Consider the following 24,381-nt stretch of genomic DNA (forward strand, 5'->3'; position numbering starts at 1 on the left):
GTGAAGTGTTGTAGTAGTGTTGGGAAAGGACATGAGAACCAACCACTAAACAAAGCACTGAAGCTGAAATCATAGGTACTGAAAGCTGGCTGAAGCAAAAGATATGTTTGCTGAAGATTTTACCAAGTACCCAACAATGTTCAGAAAGAAGAAGTTAAATTAATAGTGGTGTGTTTGTTGCTGTTGGAAGTAATTTATCTTGCAGTGAATGAAACTGAAGCGGATAGTTGCAGTAAGTTAGTATCAGCAGAGGTTATACTCAATGACTGGAATAAATTAATAATTGTTTATATAATAGAAGGAAACATTCCATGTGAGAAAAATATATCTAAAAACAAAGATGATGTAACTTACCAAACGAAAGCGTTGGTATGTTGATAGACACACAAACAAACACACGCACACACAAACACAAAATTCAAGCTTTCGCAACCCACAGTTGCTTCATCAACAAAAAGGGAAGGTGAGGGAAAGATGAAAGGATGTGGGTTTTAAGGGAGAGGGTAAGGAGTCATTCCAATCCCGGGAGCGGGAAGACTTACCTTAGGGGGAAAAAAGGACAGGTATACACTCACACACACACACACACATATCCATTCGCACATATGCAGACACAAGCAGACCTGACACACTGAAGGGCAGCCCTCTGAAAATGAAGGCTGTGTGAAACAGAACCAACACTAACATGGTACCTGTGGTTGTGATGCTTATGGTCTTAATCATGTGCTGCTGCTGTTCGTGATGTTGCTGTACATGTGAAAGCATTTACTCTACTGTAACCCACATCCCTTTCAATGTCTATTAGCTAGTTCAAGAATAGGATTAGATTATGAACCAATGATTCATTCAGATAGGCCAAATTTCTCACTGGAACAATTTCTACTGGCTTCTCTGGCCAATACAACTGTGGCTGTGTAATGTTATATCTGCTTTACATAAACACAATTGCCTGTCACACGTGTTGGTACCCATATGCATCACTTCCACTACCCATGCATTTGCCTTCACAATTGCTCATATGACTGGTACAATTTACTGTACTCACTCCTTTTTTTCTTTCGTCATGTCTTTTCCTTCCATCTACCTCCATAATTCCATAAATACATCTTCCAGGCACCTCATCTCATTACGCATTTCCCAAGCTTTCAGGGTGAGCTTCAGTTCCCAATGATGTTTTGTGAATACTGCAACCTCTTGTGTTGTGAAAAGCACACCAGTTTCCAATGGTAGTACCCACAGCACCCCCACTCCAATCCTTGTAAAGGGTTACAACACTACCCAGATACAGGCTTCTCTCATCTCTACTTTGACCTGTGGCAACCTGAGAACATGGAACTTCCATTACTCCCTGGCCTACTTTGAAAAGGTCTGCCATCTCATAGACATACGAAAAGAAAACAACCCTAAAATACCTAGCTTACACAAAAATGAACATAGAAGTGTAACAATATGTATAACATGATTAAATCTCCGTTTGCCTATCCTCAACAGATATGCTAATCACTTATGTTTCTAAATAACATGTACATTCTAACACAAACATAAACTACTCTCTGCTACTTCCTTGGTGTCAATCCATACAGAATCTCCTGTGCAGATTGTGCAAGATTTCTAAACTTCCTCTTGTTCCCACTTCACACAGCTCTCCCCTCAATGGATGATGACACCTGCATCAACACATCTGGAGCACCCTGAAATAGCTTCAGCGCGCAACATGATCAATAGTGGGATGAGTCTATTCTTGAAGCTTGAAATTTACCAGTGATGTTGTTTCAATTAGGTGATATGGCCCCTGATAAGAGTTGCAGATTTCTTGGTCTTACTTTTTGGAACATACATTACCCACTGACCAACTTATATTGTGGTAGTCTGCACACACAATTTCCCAATCACTCTTGGCATTTCTGGGCTCTGGTGTTTACTCCCTGAACATGTTTCCAAATTTGCCTCACTATTTTAGCAAAATCATTATTCCCCATGCTTGGAAACTCTTGGTCTTATTTTGTAAAACAGTGATGGCATGCACCTCCCATAAACTACTTCATATGATGATAATTCTGTTGTAGAATGGACTTTTGAATTATATGCACTTACAATGAAGGATAAATACACATCTCAATCATTATTATGTGCATTCACATGATGACTCAACAGACTACCGACTGAGCGAAGTACCTTCTCTGTCCCACCATTATCCTGAAGGTGCAGTGAACTTGTCCTTAATTTTCTAACCTTTAGGAAATTACACAGCTGCTTTAACAAATTTAATATAAGCCTTGTTCCCTGATCAGTGATCATTGTTTCTGGCTCTCCAAATTCAGGCATCCAGCTGTTAAACACTGCTTGTGCTTCTGTTGTTGCCTTTTTCTTAGGCATTTCAATCATTTCTACATATTTAGAAAAGTGATCAAAAACAATTAACAAAAATTGATTCCTCGCTGGAGTCCTGCCCAGTGGCTGGTGGACATCCAACCTAACCTTTTCAAAAGATTCCATCACTTTTGGTAACCTCCGCAAAGATATTTACTTTTGACTCACATCTGCCCATTGTGCACATTGTAAATCACCCCCTACATACCAGTCCCCATCTTCTTTCCCAGATTTCCACCAGTAGCTTTCCACAACTTGCATAATAACTGTTCTACTGACTTGACACAATTCTTTCAGCACTTCCTCTTTTATCTTTGCTGGCATACTACCCACAGCCCCAGCCTCATTGTCTTACATAATAATCCATCCCAGACAGTTAATTGCAGCTGTGATGCATATTATTTACATTCCACATCAGCTCTTTCTGCTGCTTGCCACTGTGGAAAGTCATGACATAGTGTCTGTATCATTGCTACTTTTAAACTTAAACTATCTCCATTTATGTGTCAGTTACCAGGATTGCATATGAATTCTTACTTGAATTTATCAACCTCAATGCTGGTCTGGTCAGCCCACTAGAAGGGTCCTTAAGTCTCATTAACCACTTAAGAGCTGATAGGTGAGTTACCACTTTAAATTTCTTTTCATGCTAATACATGTTTCCATATATCACACTAAGCATCTCATTTTCTGTTGTGGGTTAGTTCTTCTCTGTTCTATTCAACTGCCTAAAGACATATGCTACTATATGCTCCTCTCCATTTATTACTTGACTGAGAACAGATCAGTTAGCTTGATTAGAAGTTTGGAAAAATTAGTTCTTGACTTGATGTCAGTTCTCTCTTTAACTCCTTGAATGTGTCTTGGCATTCCTTTGTCCATTCATACTTTACCCCCCTTTTTTTAACAATCATATACTTGGTCCAGCTATATCTGAAAACCCCTTTATAATTTTTATAACAATTCCCTAACCCCCCTCCCCCAAAAAAAAAGATAAAATTGAAACTCCTTGCTATGACTAGGAATTGGAAGTTCTCATATTGCCTGTATGAACCTTGGATCCATCTTGACCCCTTCACATAACATTCCATAAATACATAACTTTTTCCAATGCAAAGTGACATTTTTCCTGCTTCAATTTGCTGCTTGTAATCTTCTAAAAACCTCCAACAAACATTGCAGATGCTCTACCATATCCTTCGCAAAAGCAATTATATCATCTCAGTATACCATGTACTGGTGAAGTTTCAGCCCACTCAGCACTCCATCCAGAAAATATTGAAACATTGAATGGAACATTTTTAACCCAAACAGTGTCTATGACACTGAAAATGGCTCCAGGGGACTGAGCAGCTGTTTTCCGATGGTCCTCAGGGTATACCTCCATCTGATGGTACCCGTTGCTCAGATCTAAGCTAGAGAAGTATCTACACTGTTCCAAATCATCAATAGTTTCAGTTATGTCTGGAACTGGATATCCATCAGTTATAGTTTTGTCCTTAAGATGTATTTTGTTCCCATCTGATGACTTTTTTCTGTACAACTACGATAGCTACACACCATGGACTAGTGCTTTCCTCTATTACCCTGTCTGCTACCTGTTTTTCATTGAAATCTTTTGATACTGGTTGCAAACAATGCAGTACATGGTACAGTGTATGATAATCTGGTGACTCAGTTCCCATAGGGATATAATGCTGTGTTATAGATGTTGCTGCTAAAGATCCTCAAGGAAAAAACAAATCTTCAGATTCAAACAATAAATTCTCCATCTCCAGTCTGTCCATACTTTCAAGGTGCTCCAGCTTTCTACAATGCAGTTTTATCAATGGTTCATACACTACCCTGGTGCACACTGACAGAGCCCAACTCATATCATCCAGGACTGCTGAATTAGCTATCAACATTCTTTTGGTGAGCTGTACACCATTGGCGCCAAAATTATCTAAATTCTTGGGCACTACATTCCTGTCCAGTTCTTCCTGTACACATACTATGCTTCTCCTTACAAAGGAACATGAGGTGTCTAATATATAATTTTCTGCCAGTGGATTTACCATGCACAATTCATTAACAGGCCAGTCTGGTCCCACATTTAGCCTGACCAACTTCCCAGTACCTTGCACCACAATATCATACAAATCCATCCTTAGTGTTGTTGACTGCAGTTCATGTGGTTCACCTCAAAAGATTGACAGACCTTGCATCCGTACTTCACTGGTGACTGTCTCCTCTAGCTGCAACATTGTCCCACTAAGTTCAACTATATGTCACCTAAGGTGAATTTTTGCATACTCTATTATCAAAAAGTCTAATCCTAAGATCATGCAGCAACAATCACTTATTTGGGGAATGACATCTTTGCACTGCTTAAAATGCTGTGCCCCCACTTGAAAATCCATCATTGCTGAACCAAAAGTCTCCACATCACTACCTTCAACTCCATGGAAATTATAGTGTGGAGGGTTTAATTGCCTCTGGCCCACAAGGCCCATACTTGCTACTGACACATGTGCCCCCGTGTGCTTTAGAAACTTGTACTTTTTATCCTTCATTCCACCTCTGCATTTGTATTAGTTGAATCAAAAATTTATCAGGTTCTTCTTGTGGTAGATCAGGGTTTTGTTCTTATGTTTAACAATTGCTTATTCTTCCCATGGTTTCCCTTACCTTTCCCTACAGTCATGTTGGCAGTGTCCAGCCACACCACATCTACCACACTGAGTTTGATTGCATTGCATTTGCATGTGTCCCAGCCTCCCACATCTACAATGGCTCACATTAGTGAAGAATACTGTTCTCTTATCCCACATTCCTGCTGCTGTGCCAATCATTTCAAAGTCCATGGCTAATCTGACTGCAGAGTAAAAGCCCTTTGAGATACCGGTTCTCACCCTTCTAGACATATCAGGTGGCAAGCCCCTTAAAAATGTGTCCAAAGCCCTCTGCTCTGCTTCATGGAGTATGACTCTGTTTTCCTTGTCACTTTCCTCTAATTCATATGTCACTTTTGATATTCTGACTACAAAATTTTCTACCAATTCATTATGCTTCTTTGAGAGACTACCCAACTGCTCACAAAAAAACTTCATGTTGTTTTGCTTCAATAGAACAGAGAACCTCTCTAGCAAGTATTTTTCAATTCATCAAATGTTTGTGCATCTCTTAGTCCCTCTGTACATCTGACATACAACTTGGCTTCCACTATCAAATGGAACTTTGTGACCTGCAATAACTGATTCTGTGACCCCCACCCCTCACAATATAGGCTGCTAACTGCAGGTCATGCAAAATAAACATTATGTCATCAGTTGACTTTTCAGAGAAAGGCATGATCAACTGTCTGAGGTTGGATCTAATAAAGGAACAGGTTGCTTGGCTGATTCCAGCTCTTATTGCCTAGCTGCAAGCCTTTTACACAAGTATGCTTTATCTGCTTTCCATATCACCATTTCATCAACCAGTACTTGAACTGCCTCATAACTAGTGACACCTTCCAATTGAGACTCTCCCTCAGTGTAACCTTAATCTGCAATACACACAATGGAACACAGCATATTCTCACAACAAGCTGTATGACACAACACACTCGTATGTCTTACATCTTATCATCATCCATCTTGACTCTATGCACTGACTGCCTATATGTCCCTGCTGGTGACAGTTAACACAAATTACTGGTACTGACTCCACACAAGGCGCTGAGTGACCTATGAAGTTAAACTAACCACACCTCACAGTTGATAAATAATGCTCCTTTATATTACCAGGAAACTATGAAAGATCAGCCAGTTCCCCTGGCTGCATAAACGTAACCCTCAAATCACTGTGCATCACTCACTTAGTCTCCAAACCCCTCTACATATAACAGGAAACAGGGAAACAACCACAAAAACCAATAGTTGTTCACTGACCCCACTATTTGACAGAACTGCATGCTGTTATGAAGACATTCTGCATTGAGGCAGACTGTGCTGACACCAGTTGGCAGACAAGGTCTACAATTACTTCTGACACTACTGTATGGTGACCCAGGTTGAGTGGGTCCACTATGGTGTAGAGGTGGTGGTGTGGCAGGTTTGGAGATGGTGGTGCTGCCCAGTGGTGGCTAGGGAAACTCTGCTGCAAGTTCCAACATACTTTATGTCCTGGATATGTCCTCTATTTCACATGGTCCATTGACAGTGCCTATGACATCAGAAGGTCATGGTGGTGGGATGGCTGTTTGATGTCCACTTCTGACACTCTTCACGCCACTTAGCAGAGCATGCACCTGATTTAGCACTGTGTGGCCCTGAGTGAGCAGTGTCAGTGACACTTACTTCTGTATTAAAAGATCACCCTGCTGCAGAAGGATGGAGCAGTAGCACACTGGTTGCAATCAGCTGCCCTCCAAGGCAGAAGTTCGGAGCTGCTGTGGAGCTTGGACGATGGCTGATCCATTGTGTCATTCTAAATCAACAGGCGTGGAGTTACAACCATATGCTGGACTGGTGGAACTGGCTGTCCAGACCAGTGTTGGTTTCTGGCTGATCCATAGGATGGTGGAGAATTTTGTGGACCCGATTTCATGGAGGGTGCTGACAGACTGCATGTAACTGTTCTAAAATTGGTTGCTATTTATAACAAATAATGACACACTTGTTGTGCTGATACATTACTTCCAGACACATCAACACCAATTTGTTTACATGTTGTGGAAATACTTCAGTCTGGCCTATAGCTGCGTGGCCTTCCTACAATGTCACCACCATTGTGTGGCTTGGCCCAGATGCCCAGTGGAGCTGCTTTTAATTCAGTAACAACCAAAGTTTAGCAGTGATGTTACAGTTGGTTCCTTTTATCTGCTCACCAACGCACATGATGTAACTTCATGTAGTATAGGTCCACAGCCTCTATAAAGTCTTTAAATGACATCATTTTTGCTTTTAACTTTTAACTTTTTTTTATTGCCCTGTTGCAATTTTGGCTTCTGTGGCATAGTTACTGGAAGGTTCAAGGAAAATATAAGTCATATTTTGAACAGATACCTGACACACACAATTACAGTTGTTAGTGACTTCAGTCTACTTATGATATGCTGGCAAAAATACATATTTAAAGTTGGTCGTAGGCATAAAATATTGTCCAAAACTACACTAAGTGCTTTCTCCAGTATTTTGAGCAATTAGTTCATGGGCCCATATGATTCTGATAACATACTAGACCACTTAGTAACAAACAATCCTGAGCAAATAGATAACATCATAATGAATACAGGGATTAGTGACCATAAGGTCATTGGTTTGAATACCATAATATCCAAATCCCCCTGAAATGAATATATTAAAAACAGATATTAATTCCAGAATGAAATTTTCTCTCTGCAGTAGTTTGTGTGCGGAAATGAAACTTCCTGGCAGATTAAAATTGTGTGCCAGACTGAGACTCAAACTTAGGACCTTTGCCTTTTGCGGGCAAGAACTGTACTGACTGAGCTACCCAAGCACAACTCAAGCACTCTTCTCATAGCTTTAATTCTGCCAGTACTTCATCTCCTTCCTTCCAGACTTCACAGACGCTCTCCTACAAAACTTGCAGAACTAACACTCCTGGAAGAAAGGATATTGCAGAAATATGGCTTTGCCACAGCCTAAGGGATGTTTCCAGAATGAAATTTTCGCTCTGTAGTGGAGTGTGTGCCGATATGAAACTACTTGGCAGATTAAAACTGTGTGCCAAACTGAAACTCAAAATCGGAACCTTTGCCTTTTGCGGGCAAGTGCTCTATTGACTGAGTTACCCAAGCACAATTCATGCCCTATCCTCACAGCTTTAATTCTGCCAGTACCTTGTCTCCTAACTTGCCTGCAAAAGGCATAGGTCCCGATTTCGAGTCTCGGTCCAGCACACAGTTTTAATCTGCCAGGAAGTTTCAGATATTAATTCACTTGACACCTTCCTAGGAATCTCCATTTGCTATAAACTAACAATGCAAACACTGACTAGATGTGGTCTGAATTCAAAGAAATAGTATTGCTGACAATTAAGAGTTTTATACCAAGTAAATTAATAAGAGATGAAGCAGATCCCCCAAAGTACTCAAAACAAGACAGAACACTGTTGCAAAAGCAATAAAAAAATGTCAGATTTAAAAAGAATCTAAAATGTATAAGATTACATCTACAGAGATACTCCGCAATCCTCCATATGGTGCATGGCAGAGGGTACCTTGTACCACTACCAGACATTTCCCTTCATGTCCCACTAATAAATAGAGTGAGGAAACTATATCTATTTATATGCCTCCATGCAAGCCTAAATTTCCCTGATGATGTCTTCATAATCCTGATGCAAAATGTACATTATCAGCACACAATCTTGCTGGAGGAACATCTACAACTGAGCGTTATGAAAATGCCACTTCAGTTGTACACTTTTTTATTTTTCATTGCTGAGACCATGACCAGTTTTGGACTATTACATGCCAGTCATCAGGTATGATACTGAAAACAAACAAGAGACTGAAGCTAATAATAATTTTTACATGCACTTGTATGTATAAGAGAAAACAATAAAGAAGCACCATATAACATTTTAGAACACAGCGGTTGAAACGTAAGCCAGTGCCAAAGCGACACCAGGCAATACAACAGACAACTAGCCAGGTAACAGAAGAATGGAATGAACAACAGGACATTTACATTTTATGCTGTGACCCCAAGCACTGCAATGGAGATTATAAGATGTTGTGTACCACCATTGTACCCAGAGGATGAAGCAGCTTACACAAAGGAGGAAGTAAATGGATAAACTAAATGTGCAATGCCACTGCCATCTGTTGAAGAAAAGACTAATACATGACCAACTAGCACAGCATTCACAATTTGAATTAGTGATTGACACGCAAAAGGAAAAAAACATTACAAAAAAGTTTTAATGAAAAGCAATAAGAGTACATTACCAGTGATAAAGGAACACATTGAAACAGGGGCAGTACATAACCATAGTAAACCTCCAGCTGGGAGCTCTCATAAATGTGTAAAACTAAATGGCTTTTTTTTTTTTTTTGTCATGAGTGCCATGCAAATTTTAATTTTATTGGGGATTCATAAGGCAAAGTGGAATAATGTGCCATAATTATGAGCTGAAAGAACATACACATGTTACTCCTATTTTTTTTAAATTAACTTATTACTAAGCAAAATAGAAGCTAAACCATAAAGTCCTCATTGTAAAAACTCCTATTGTTTAATAGGTAGCAGTAACAGCAATAAAGGGACACATCAAAGATAGGAGCAATAAAGAAAGGTAATAAAACTACTAACCAAAAGCCATCACCTAAACAAGGCTTATGAAAGATAAGATGTGAGACAATTAAATTTTATGTCATAAATGACAGCAAATTTTAATTTAATGAGGACACACACAATAATGCACAATAGCATGCTGTAGTCATAGGTTAAAAAACTAAAGTTATACAAAATTGTATAAAAAGAGGACATTTTACAGCTATGCAAGATAGAAAATGTGCGGACCTTGAAGTCCTGACTATGGGAAATAAGCATATGCTATTTAGTAGCTAATACTAATTCAGGACCAACAAAGCAATTGCAGAAAGACTGACCCAGTTAAGAAGTAAACTTGTGTAATGTACAATAATCAGAAACCAGAAGGAGAAGAAAATTAAGTGGGACACTGCTTCAAAAAACAAAAGTTATTGAATAGGGCTTCATGCTTAAGTGAAGATTGTTCATTCAAAATGCACGACGGATTATGGTTAATGTTGCGGATAATTTCAATTTCTTCTAAAATATTTATAACAGGACCTTTATGTTGAATACATAAAATGTAGCAATCTGTGTCTATATCTGAGGTGGAATGATTATGGTCTTTCACATGATTGGTGAGGGCAGATTTAGAATTGCTAAGATCCTGATGCTCTCTGAACCATATGCTAAAGGAGCATCCAGTGTGGCCTATATAGGCTGAAAGACACTCACTACATTGGATGCGATAGTCACCTGACTGTGTGTAGCAGTTGTCTTCTTTAGTTTTGTGGTGATTCAATAGGTGACCAACCTTATTGGGTGTGTGGCGTCGATGAGGTCAAAACCAGCATCGTTATATGTTTGTCTCTAGACTCCGAGCGTCATCTTTGGATGCTAAGCTAAGATCATCTTTGCTCTCTTCCGTCATGGGCAGTTCTTTGTAAGCCTTGCTTGTGTAACGAGATGAATAAATGAACTACTGTTAAAAAGGTGTTGTTTGGTGTAACTAACCCGAACATCCACCTCACTGGTGACCCCGAGTTGTAACGTCTTCCGTTTTACTGTGTTCGTGGCCTCCGCATCGGTTATTTTTGCGTGTATTACATCAACACAGCATTCGAACAATGACTTCGGCCCAACGCCTAACACCAGATTTTGTGATCGACATGCGTCGTGTTGCGGGTGATGTACACCCGCCAGGACTGCAACACGATGCCTCTCACTCGACGATTATGCTGATTTTGCCGGACGTTTTTGAGCCTGCAACAATAAGTGAGGTGGATGTTCGGGTCAGTTACACCAAACAACACCTTTTTAACAGTAGTTCATTTATTCACCTCTTTACACAAGCAAGGCTTACAAAGAACTGCCTATGGCAGAAGAGAGCAAAGATGATCTTAGCTTAGTGTCCAAAGACGATGCTCAGAGTCTAGAGACAAATGTATATCGATGCTGGTGTCGATCTCATCAGTGCCACATAGTTGTCACAGTCTCTATCAACAGACTTAAGCCTGCTCATGTCGAGCCGTCTTCTACCCCCCTTCAGGCCATGACCACGCCACTCACTGTCATGGCTCACGACGCTCCGACCACTCCCTCCAGGTCGGACTTACACACTCAATTGAGTGACTTCCAGCCCCGATCGTCGAGCTCTTCTCCGACCTCGCCCCCTACTCCGGTCTCACGCAACTCCATCGAGTGACCCCATGCTCCCCACGTGGAGCTTACCTACAATCACGTCCCCACCGCCGGGCCCTTCGCCGTTCCCTTCAACCTCTCCTCCGTCGCCTGCCTCGCCCTGTTGGGGTTTCTCATGCCCCCCCCCTCCCAACTTGAACGTGCCCTCACTCGAGGTGTTTGTGCCTGTTCCCCTGGACATAATCCACAACATCTCTATAATACTACACAATGATACACTGTTCATCAGGTGTTTCCCTTCATGTTGTGTTCATGACACAACCTCCGCCATTCCCTGCCACCTGGTGAAATGTGTTCCCCTCTCACCTGACGTCAACCTGGACATACTTCGTGTGTTCGCCATGCTCACCGAAGACACCTTTGTCGTCACTCCATTCCACTAGCAAACTGCTGGCCTACCTGCCGCCGCACAACCAGCACGCCCAGTGTGGGTGCTTCAATGACTTCCAGGTTCGGTGGCCGAACCTTCCTTCATGTCAGCTACCCATGCATCTCCCTCATGATGCTGTTGCGAGCTGACCATGGACCTCCCCTGCCTGCCAACGCCTTGGTCACCCTCCCCCCCCCCCCTCCCGGCCTCTCAAGAGTACTCTGTACTGCAGGGGGGGGGGGGGGGGTCTATGTGGCGCCGATGACGTCAACACCAGCATCGATATACGTTTGTCTGTAGACTCCAAGCATCATCTTTGGATGTTAAGCTAAGATCATCTTTGCTCTCTTCCGCCATAGGCAGTTCTCTGTAAGCCATGCTTGTGTAAAGAGGTGAATAAATGAACTACTGTTAAAAAGGTGTTGCTTGGTGTAACTGACCCGAACATCCACCTCAGGTGTATAAAAGATGGGTACAATCCCCTATTTTTGAAGCCATCTCTCTCTCTCTCTCTCTCTCTCTCTCTCTCTCTCTCACACACACACACACACACACACACACACTCAATTCCTCTCTCACTACCTCTCCCTCCCTGCCCCTTCCCCACTCCCTCCCCCCTCCATCTTGATGCTTGGGGTTACAGTACAAAATGGAAGTGTCCTGGTGTTCATTCCATACTTCTTTACTCAGGCAGTCATCTGTTGTATTGTGTGGTGTTGTTTTGGCATTGACTTATGTTTCACTGTATCTAGCCTGACTGTTGTGTTCTTAGTTTCCTCATGTGTAGTAGTGTTTGCAAAAATTATTATTAACCTTGGTCTCATATTTATTTTCAGTATCACATGTGATCATGGGCCAGTAATAGCCCAAAAGCAGTCATGGTCTAAGCACTGAAAAATAAAAAAAGCTTACAACTGAAGTGGTATTTTCAGTCTCCAAATTAGCAACAGTTTACAGGAGTTTGAAACTTAGAGTAGATTTGAGTGTGGCATGCTCTGTCACAAAATATGGCACTAAATACTGTCTCAGTTGTGCAACTGGATTCATGATTTCTCGTCAGAAAGGTCATAGCTTGTAGTAATTAGTGGGAAGTCATCTAGTGAAACAGAAGTGGCATCTGAGATTCCCGAAGAAAATGCTATAAGCCTTCCGCTGTGATTTATCTATGGAAATGACGGACAGGTCATTTTGTACTATTTGAAATAAGGTAGAGAGAGAGTGTCATGGATGTGACATGAGTTGGGATGGCAATCATGTAAACACAGGCATTTCTCGTTGCAGCAAGATTTGTTCCCAAAATCTCAATAACTAGTTTTCTCCTCCAAATGCAAAAGAAAAAGAAAAAAAAGTGACCGTAATAATAAAACAACAAATATCCAATCTTTCTCAGGAAGATTTGATGTTAAGTTTTCCCACATTTTAGTAGACTGTGTTTTATATTCAGCAAAGACAGCAGCAGCTAATTTTCTGGCAGATTTGCCCTTTACTTTAACTGACAATCAGACAAACGTGTGGCTTTTAAGGTTTTGTGAAATGGATAACACATTCCCTAAAATTTTTCATCTAACAACCTCTTGTGAAATAAGGAAAATTATTAAATCTTTGAAAAATAAATGTTCTGTTGGAGTAGGTGACATCTCTAACAAGTTATTAAAACAATGTGAAGCAATTACAGCTGATGTTTTGAGTCACATATGTAATGCATCACTGACTCAGGGTATTTTTCCAGACAGGTTAAAATATGCCATTGTCAGGCCTCTCTACAAAAAGGGGGAAACCACAGATGTCAATAATTACCAGCTAGTATCCTTGCTTACAGCTTTTTCAAAAATCTTTGAGAAAGTAATGTACTCAAGAGTGGTTAGCCATCTCATCAGCAACACTTAGTGAATCACAGTTCGGATTTCAGAAATGCTGTTCCACTGAGACAGCAATATTCAATTTCACTGTCCACATAAGAGAGTCTTTAAATAGTAAAATATCACCAGTAGGAATATTCTGTGACTTGAGTAAAGCATTTGATTGTGTGAACAATGGCATTATGTTAGAGAAATTACAATTCTGTGGTACAAATGGAACAGCATATGAGTGGTTTAAGTCATATCTACAGCACAGGAAGCAAAAAGTCTCTTTATATGCTTCAAGTGATCCAAAGGAGTTTGCCACTTCCTCTAACTGGGGTGAAATTACATTAGGTTTTCCACAAGGTTCTATCATGGGTCCCCTCCTGTTCTTGATATATGTGAATGACCTCCCTTCTTATGTGAAACAAGATGCTGATCTGACACTGTTTGCTGATGATACAAGCATAATTATTAATCCAGTAAAAGAAAGTCTGATAGAAAATGATACAAATAAGGTCTTTGGAAAAGTTATTAATTGGTTTTCTGTGAATGGGCTTGGTCCGAACTATGAAAAAACACAGTACATCCAATTTTCTGCTGCAAAAAGTATAATTCCTTCAATAAACATAACACATCAAAAGAAGTCAGTAGCCAGGGTAGAGCATACTAAGTTTTTGGCTGTACATAGAGATGAGAATCTTAATTGGAAAACTCATATTTTGTATCTCCTAAAGCAACTAGGTTCAGCAACTTTTGCAATCAGAATAATTGCCAATTTTGAGGATGTAGAAATTAGTAAGCTAATATACTTTGCATACTTCCACTCTCTGATGTCATATGGAATAATATTCTGGGGCACCTCAAGACTTAGGCAAAAGGTATTCACTGCTCAAAAGAAAGTAGTTAGAATAACGTGTGGGGTTCATAGTCACACATCTTGTAGGCATCTGTTTAAAAGGTGAGGAATTCTTACAACTGCTTTACAGTATATTTACTCAGTAATGAAATTTTTTCTCAAAAAAATGGACCAGTTTAAAATCAACAGTGACATTCATGATTACAATACCAGAAAAAAGAAAGATCTACACTATCCTTTACTTAACCTATCTTTGGCACAGAAAGGGGTAAAATATGCTGCTATAAAACTTTTTGATAAATTACCAGATGAAATAAAATGTCTGACAGCAGCAGTAATAGTTTCAAAAATAAATTGAAATCATACCTCCTTGACAACTCTTTCTATACCATAGATGAATTCTTGAATATGAGTAAATAAATCTGGAGATATAATATATGCATTTTGTGCCATTTAAGGGAATGGGATAGATAATAGAAATATTTAGGTATGACACTATAATGTAAAAAGAAAAAAAAGAAAAACCTGTTTCCTGTGTGCATTTCTTGTGCATTTGACACATTCCACATCATAACTGTTTTCCGTGCTATTGATCAATGGAACACGTAACTAACTAACTAGGGCAGGATGACTGCTTCACCCATGTTTTTCATCAGTGATCAGCCCAACACATTTCCTTCTGTAATTATTTTAGCTGTCCTCTTGTATTAATTGTGTTTTAATTGACAGTTTTAGAATATCTTATCATATTATGCTATCTTACATGATGTGAGATCATGTGACTGTGTGGGTGACTGTGAATGAGGTTGGAATGAGTGGGTGTAATTGTGTCAGACTTACTTTTACTTGTTTTCTGACTTTTAGTCCTTATGACCACATATGTGCCTACTGATTTTCATAAGGGTACTGATAACCTTGTCACTGACTGTGCCCCCCCCCCTCCTCCCCACACACACAGATATTTTAATGTTCAACTATTCTTCTCTGTGTCAACATTTTTGTTTTGTTTCTGTAATTATAAGATGAAACAGAAAATTCCATGTGTTTGCAGTTTACATCCCTGTCAATGCATCCCAGGGAGCCAGCTCTGTATCATTGAGCTTCAGTCTGGCAGATCGCAATAGTACTTCAGGATCATCACTGCCGACACCCACCTGGAGAATCAGGGTAACACAGCTGGAGTGCCCAGGCAGCCCTTATGACTACTCAACCTTCACAGCTGCAGTTGCATCCCTGGCTCAGCAGCATCTGCAGAAGTTCTCACCACCTTATGTTGATTTTCACCTGCTAGGTATGGGATCACACTGACTGTAACAAATACCATCTTACAGCTTCTTTTTGGTTCCAAAATTTATTGTTTTTTCCATATACAACAAAAAATAGAAGATTTGGATCTTTGCCAGGGTTTCGGCTACCTCTTGTCGTGACCTGAAATGAGGAATATCCTTTCCGTCCTTCCACTATCCTTTGCACTCCTCCCACAGTGGTCTTCCGCAAACCACCAGACCTACAGGGTACCCTTGTCCCTAGTACACCCCCACTCGCTGCTCGTATCTCTGCAATAGATCTAGATGCAAGACAAGACCTGCATCCTCCCATCACTACCCACTCCAGACTGATCAAAGACATCTCCTATCCTGTTGAGTCCTGCCTAGGCATCAGATTGTAGGGGGTGTCTAGGAAACCTGCTTCTTGGATCGCTAGACGACAATTCAAGCACATCGTATTAATGAGTTTTATTGCAAAAAGTACATGACAATACTTAACTTTGAGAATTTCACAGATGTGTCTGAAGCAAAGGGCAAAATCCAAAAAAACAAGCTTCTTCAATATAACAATTCTGATACAAGTGAAGTAACACAGTTGACGCTTCTACCCTAGTTGCTAGTCTTGAAGCTGCTGTAGAACTGGGCTACAGCTAGTCAGGCACGGCACTTATGTTCTCTCCGCATAGAGGCTGCTGCTGTCGTGTTGTCATCCTGGAGAGGGGTCGGTCAGTGTACAGTCAGCTGACGTCTTCTTCACAGCCCTCTCATTCCCAATTGGGGTGCCAGCACTTGACTTTACGCTGTAACATATCCTATCAAAGGCAGGGATACCTGTGAAAGCAATCATGTTTTTGTTTGTTTGTTTACAACAGGCTCCATTACACATTATGTAGCAAGCTTTCAGAGCCAGTGGCTCCTTCTTTGGGCAGAAGGGCTGAAGGGGAAGGAGAAGGGGTGAAGGAAAAGGACAGGAGAGGTCTAGGAAAATGGGTAGATTTTGGGAAAGTCACCGAGAACAATGGGTCAGGGGACACTTACCGCACAGGATGAGAAGGAAAGACTCATTGTTGGGGACTGCGTCAGACAAGATTTGAAAACCTGAGAGCTTAAGGGTGAAAACAGGGTAATTATGCAAGACAGAGATAACTGCTTAAACATTACACATGAGTTATTAAGAGTGAAAAGCTGAATGCATTGCATGTAAAAGAGGTAGAAGGTGTGTGGTGAAAAATACACAGATAAGACAATGAAAGATGTAGGATACTAAGAAAAGAGTAATTACTGTGAAGGAATGCTGACACAGAAGAAATTAACATAAATTAAGGCCAGATGGGCGGTGAGAACCAAGGACATGTTGTAGCGCTAGTTCCCGCCAGCTGAGTTCTGAAAAACTGGTGTCTGCTATAGTTGGTGTAGGAGGGTGCATAGGGCAAGTGGAGACAGTCACAGGGGTAGGAACCATAGGGTAGAGAGATAGGTGCAGAAGGAGCGTAGGGTCTGACAAGAATATTGGGGAGATTTGGAGAGTGATGAAAAGCTGTTCGAGGTGTGGTGGGCAAAATTTCAGACAGTATGGATCTCATTTCATGGCATGATTTTAGGAAGTCCTGGCCCTGTCGCAGTAGCTGATTAATACATTTCAGACCAGGATAATTCTGTTTTTTGGAGGGATCAGCAGTACTAGGATTGGATTTGCTGGCCTGGGAAATCTGCTTTTGAATTATTCTGGAGGGGTAATTGCATGCAGTGAAGGCTGAGGTTAGAATGGTGGTGTATTGCTGTAAAATTCTGCTTCCGAACAAATATGTTTGCCTTGAATGCCAAGGCTGTATGAGAGGGAACATTTGACATGTCAAAATGTAAGTGTTGTTGTTTGTTGGTAGGTTTAATGTGGACGGAAGTGTGTAGCTGGCCTTCTGTGAGGATGAGATCAACATCAAGGAAAGTGGCATGGGATTCAGAATAGGAACATGTGAAATTTAATTGGCAGCAGGTATTTAGATATTCTTGGAATGTTAACAGGTCAGCCTCACCATGAGTCCATGTGGTAAAGATGTCATCAGATATCTAAATCAAGCCAGGGGCTGAAGACTTATGGATCACAGGAAAGCCCCCCCCCCAAGTGACTCATGGAAAGGTTGGTGTGGGAAGAAGCCATCCTGGTTCTCAGGCCGTACCCCTGATCTGTTTGTATGTCTGCCCCTCAAAGGTGAAGTAGTTGTTGGCAAGTATAATGTTGATTATGGTGAGCAGGAAGGATGTCATAGATTTGGAATCAGTTGGGTGCTGACTGAGGAAATGTCCAGCAACAGACAGACCATGTACATGGAGGATGCTGGTGTAGAGGGAGGTGGCATCAATGGTGACAAGCAAGATGTGTGGTGGGAGTGGGACAGGCTCGGATTTCAGATGGTCTAGGAAATGGTTGGTACCTTTGATATAGGAGGGGAATCTTTACACTATGGGTCGCAGGTGCTGATCAACTAAGGCAGATATAAATTCTGTGGGTGCTTTGAAGTCCACAGCTATAGGATAGTCAGGGTGATTGGGTGTGTGGATCTTAGAAAAAAGGTCAAAGTTGGGGGGGGGGGGGGGGAGAAATTGTATGGATAAAGGTGATAGTCTTTGTGAGGGGTCTGACATTTTAAGGAGGGACTGCAGATCAGTTTGAATCACAGGGATTGGATCTTGATGGCCCAGACAACTATTGTAGTTTACTAACATACTCCTTTTGGTCAAGTACTACAGTGGTAGATCCTTTGTCTGCTGGGAGGACAATGATGGAGTCATCAGATTTTAGGGAACATAGAGCCTGGAGTTCTGCAGAGGAAGGGTTGTGAAGCAATGCTGGATGTGAGGAGATGTAAGGGAGGATTTGTAAGGGGTGATTTTGAGGTAGTGATGGTGGATCAAGTTGGGATCATAGTCTAAACTGTTCAGGGCAGGGTTCAATGTCAGGTTTGCTGTTGGAAAGGTTTTGGGACTGGGTTAAAAAGTGATATTTCCAATTGATATTACGTGTGAAGGAAAGTAGGTTCTCCAGTAAAGCAGCATGATCAAATGCAGATTTATGGGTGCAAGTGAGAATTACAGGCAATTCAGGAGGAGAGAGTGCTTTTGATGAGAGGTTACGGACACTGTATTGTTGTGACTGGTTCTTGGTCTGGGAGGCAGTGGTGAAGGCTGTGGGATGTTAAGGAGGTTGGCCAAGCTTACTTTGTATGAGAGGAGTGGTTGTTGATGCTGTGGCTGTTTAGGGGGCTGCAGAGGGACAGGAAGGGAAACATCACTTTTCAGGTAGTGTAGGAGCAGGTGGGATAGCTTTTTGAGGTGAATTCTGGCATGTTGTTGCAATTTGAAGTTGGCTTGACAGATGATACCATCCAAGGAAATGTGAGGAGCAGATAACTGCAGGATTTTGTAGAAGGATTACATCCAGAAACAGGGACTTTTAGTGTTAGGCCTTTTGGCGTAACTCCAAGTGACAAGCGGGTTTCAATAAACAGAATGTGGGTCCTTAGTTTGATAGTGCAAAAGCATGTTTTCAGAAAGAATGGATGTAAAAATTGTGATAACAGACAATGATTGATGAGAGATAATGAGTGGGTGATCTACATGATACAAAAAAATGATTGGAAAAGAAAAAAAAATCGATTGGAAAAGTCATGAAAACAGACCTCGGTGCCTGTTTCACCACACGTGCCATCTGGATTCTTCCCGCAGACATCAGTTTCTCAGAACTCTGCTGGTGGGAACTAGTGCTACGACATGTCCTTGGTTCTCACCACCCACTTGGCCGTAATTTATGTTACTTTCTTCCGTCTCAGCATTTCTTCATGGTAACTATTTTTTTCTTCACTGCATTTTAGTTTTCTACATCTTTCATTGTCTTATCTGTGTATTTTTCACCACCCCCCTTCCACCTCTTGTACATATAATGCACTTAGCTTTTCACTCTTATTAACTCATGCATAATGTTTAAGCAGTTATCTCTGTCTTGCATATTACCCAGTTTTCCACCTCTAAGCTCTCAGATTTTCAAATCTTGTCTGATGCAGTCCCCAACAATCAGTCTTTCCTTCCCATCCCAAGCAGTATGTGTCCTGGACCTCCAGTTCTAGGCAACTTTCTCAAAATCTACTCCTTTTCCTAGACCCTTCCAGTCCTTTTTCTTCACCCCTCTTCCTTTCCCTTCAGTGCTTCTGCCAGAAGAAGGAGCTGCTGGGTCCAAAAGCTTGCCTAATTACAATCTTCTTCTATGTGTGTGTTCTGCCACCACTTGGTGAGTAGATTTTTTATCTATCCAATTAAATTATTTTGTGAAAAATTGATTGTTTTCATTGTTATATTACACATTATTTGTAATACTCCATGTATGTATTTTTTGTGCATGTATATAGTGTAATGTGTTTTAACATGATGATGATGATGATGATGGTGGTGGTGGTGGTGGTGACCATGAGAGAAGGAAGAGGGTGAAATCCAGTGCTGACATATAGCCTACTCCTCATGAGTAGCACTGAGGGGGCGATCAAGCTTAACGTCCCCACCCAATGGACAGATCACCATCAACAGAGTCGCATGCCCTCACTTCATGGAACACTTCAAAGGGGGTTGGTATTTAAATCAAGACATTTGGTAATCAGGAACTTTAAGCCATCATCTCTACATTGGTGCAAAGTTTGGTGATCAGGAACTTAACCCCCATCTCTACTCCCCTTGCGGGCCAAATACTGGCAGTGAAAATTTTTTCCAGTACCAGGATTTGAATTGGTTTACCCCACATCAAGCACCACCATGCAAGTATGCATTAGCAACTTCAGCCACAGAGGCAGGTGAAAGCAGTCATGTGATCTTGAAACTAAGCTGCAATCACTCTACTGGCTTCTGCATGGGCATGTTAGCTAATAAGCTGTCTGCCTGCATAAACGGACACTAACAAACTGTGGCCAAGAGACAGATGGATTACCTAATTGCTGAACATGCTTTACAATACAGTGTGCTTCACTTCAATGACTGCTTCACAGCCTGCACCATCTGGATCCTTCATGATAACATGAGCATTTTTGAATTAAACAAGTGAGAATTCTCTTTGCAATGTTCCTGTAATCCCCATGGCCTCAATCTTCGCTAGGCCCTTTCCTCCACCTAACTACCCCATTCCCCACTCCCACTCCAAGCACTATATAGCCTTCTGTTCTGTCCCCATTGCAACCAGTAGTCTTTTCCCCCTCTGTATTTCTCTCCTTTCCCCCCTCTCAGCCTCCCCCACCCACCCAAACACACAAACCTCCTCATTACACTCAGTGGTCCTACCCTGTCCCGACCACGTTCCTGCACACCCCCAAAAGCAGCACTACACCTTCCCCCATCCATACCCTGCTATCCCATCCCCTCTCCATACCATGGCTCCTCCTTACCCCTACCACCTACTCCAGATTGCTGCTCTTATTAGGCACAGTTGCAGTCCACAGTGTGGCCACAGCAGCCAGAGACAGTGGTCACGTGTGTGCAAATTGTGCTTGTTAGAATGTGTATGTGTGTTTTCTACTTCAGAAGAAGGCCTTTTGGCCAAAGGCTTTAATGTATAGCAGTCTTTTTGTTGTGCCTGTCTGTAACTCAACAGTCTCCTGTGTATGGTAAGTAGCAATCTATCCTTCTCATAATATTGTCGATATTTCACTGGACTTTCCATTGTTGAAAATGGTAAATAGGCAAGCTTTTAGACAAAATCTGGTGTTCAGAAGCAGCGGGAGACAGAGAGGAGAGAGACAGGGGTGGAGAGAGAAAAAAAGGGAAGGAGAGAGAGAGAGAGAGAGAGAGAGAGAGAGAGTTATTTCTGAAATAGAACTTTAGACAAACAAAAGAAGTTTATAGTAATTTTCATATGTCTTATCTCCTGCTCTGTGTTTCTTTGGAAAATTGATACAGCACAGTGTTGTCCTTGGACAATTGAGGCAGCAGAGTGTTTATGGCACTGGTCTTTTATTTGGGATGATCGTGGTCCAAATCCGTTTCCAGTCACTTATGTACAGGTTTTCTGTAGTTTACTACATTAGTTAAGGTGAATGTCAGGATAGTTCTTTTGAACAGGACAAACCAGTTTTCTTCTCCATCATTTGTCCAATCTGAACTTCTGTTTTGTCTCTAATGGCTTCAATATTGAACCCCAATCTCTGTTCTGCACCTCCTGTATTAGTTGAGCAGTGGTCTGTCCCAAGATGTATAATTGTATCTTTTTCTGATGATAGCCTAACCATTTGTTTCATTCGTTTATTGCACCTGAGATTATTAAGGCCTCCAGGTATTGTCTTACATCCAAACAGGCCTCCCTAAAGATTCTCTTTACAGATGAAGTGTATAGTACTGGTATGACAATTTACACATAATGATAGTAATAGTAATGATGATGATAATAATAATAATAATAATAATAATAGGATACAGACAAAAAATATGAATAGATAATACAAATATTAAAGAAGAACTAAAAGAAAAATATAGACAAAGACTAACAAAAATACTGCAAACAGAATTGACAGCAAGAAACAAGACAAAAGCTATAAATACTTATGCTATACCAATATTGACCTGCTCATTTGGAGTAGTGAAATGGAGTAACACAGACCTAGAAGCACTCAATACACTTACACGATCACAGTGCTACAAATATAGAATACATCACATACATTCAGCAACAGAAAGATTCACATTAAGCAGAAAGGAAGGAGGAAGGGGATTTATCGATATAAATAGCCTACATTATGGCAGGTAGACAATTTAAGAAAATTCTTTCTAGAACGAGCAGAAACTAGCAAAATACACAAAGCAATCACTCATATAAATACATCGGCAACACCACTGCAATTTCATAACCACTTCTACAACCCTTTAGATCACATAACATCAACAGATACGAAAAAAGTAAATTGAAAAAAGAAAACACTACATGGCAAGCACCAGTATCATCTAACACAGCCACTCATCGATCAAGACACATCCAACACATGTCTAAGAAAAGGCAATATATACAGTGAGACGGAAGGATTCATGATTGCAATACAGGATCAAGTAATAAACACCAGATATTACAGCAAGCATATTATTAAAGATCCCAATACCACAACAGATAAATGCAGACTTTGCAAACAACAAATAGAAACAGTAGATCACATCACAAGCGGATGTACAATACTAGCAAATACAGAATACCCCAGAAGACATGACAATGTAGCAAAAATAATACATCAACAACTTGCCTTACAACATAAACTTATAAAACAACACATTTCCACATACAGGTATGCACCACAAAATGTACTGGAGAATAATGAATACAAATTATACTGGAACAGAACCATTATAACAGATAAAACAACACCACATAACAGACCTGACATCATACTCACCAATAAAAAGAAGAAATTAACACAACTAATCGAAATATCCATACCCAATACAACAAATATACAAAAGAAAACAGGAGAAAAAATTGAAAAATACATCCAACTGGCTGAGGAAGTCAAGGACATGTGGCATCAGGATAAAGTTGACATCATACCAATTATACTATCAACTACAGGAGTCATACCACACAATATCCACCAGTAAATCAATGCAATACAGCTACATCCAAACTTATATATACAACTACAGAAATCCGTAATTATTGATACATGTTCAATTACCCGAAAGTTCCTAAATGCAATATAACATATATCGTACAGTTAAAAGGAAGTCACGCTTGATCAAGGTCCACGTCACTTTCCATTTTTGACCAGACATAATGTCTGAGAAAAGAAAGAAATAATAATAATAATAAAAACTGTTTCATTAAATGAAAATTATTGCAATAACGTCAGTCTTATTAATAGAGTGAAAATACATTTCTAATTATATAAAATTCCCATTAAATAGGCATAATGATATTCTAACAGAAAAGGATGGATACAGTATGGAAAGAATCAAATTAACTGGTCCTGAAAAGTGAGAAGTATTACCAAAATGTCAATACAAGACATAACTAAAGAAAAATCAAAAACAGTGAAGAAAAGTGCAAGAGACGGAACTGACGGTGGGACAGAGATGTAGGTTCACTTTTTGACATAAAGCAGACAAAATATACTGAGAAAGTAGATATGTCAGTGATATCAGCAACATTTTAGTCTCCTCTTGTTTGCAGTATAGTTTGCACAATTGCACAGGTTTCTGGGTAATCTGTTCATCATATGTATGACTGGAATAAACAAGGCAATAAACAGCATGTAAAAATATGCATAGGCACAACCAAAATGCAAGATATTTCAGATCTTGAATTGCAATTATGCAATGATGTATTTGATGTTTGATAAGAGGTATTGGGGGAATCGGTGGCTAAGAAACCAAAGAAGGAAGCAAAGTGTGTAAAAATCACAACCATTTGGTTGTATGCAACGGAAATGAAATAAGAAGGACACATAACCAAACAACCAAATGTCTTCCACACTAGTTCATGATTAGCTTGAGTCACCTTGGGTTTTCACTGTTTGTGCCATGTCAAACTATATTACAGTAGAAGATTTTCGGAAGGACTAATGGCTGGACTAGTGGTTGTTTTCTTTGAAAAATTTTACTAAATTTTTGAATTGCACATGGACAAAAGAGAGATTTCCTGCAATGTGACAGTATATTGTGCCTAATTCATATAGTAATTTAACATCATGCCAAGACCTTTTACTATTTGTTA

General features: G+C 40.4%; 1 protein-coding gene across 2 annotated transcripts in view; it reads left to right on the forward strand.

The window, feature by feature from the left end:
- LOC126456675 (uncharacterized) overlaps positions 1-24,381 on the forward strand; it is a 186,284-nt gene that overhangs the window by 140,826 nt on the left and 21,077 nt on the right. For both annotated transcript variants that reach the window (XM_050092416.1, XM_050092417.1), the window contains exon 7: positions 15,440-15,679. In XM_050092416.1, coding sequence (XP_049948373.1) covers positions 15,440-15,679 — 240 coding nt within the window. The remainder of the gene's footprint in view (positions 1-15,439; positions 15,680-24,381) is intronic.

The sequence above is a fragment of the Schistocerca serialis genome, chromosome 2 (genome assembly GCF_023864345.2).
Source record: "Schistocerca serialis cubense isolate TAMUIC-IGC-003099 chromosome 2, iqSchSeri2.2, whole genome shotgun sequence".
Lineage (NCBI taxonomy): Eukaryota > Metazoa > Arthropoda > Insecta > Orthoptera > Acrididae > Schistocerca > Schistocerca serialis.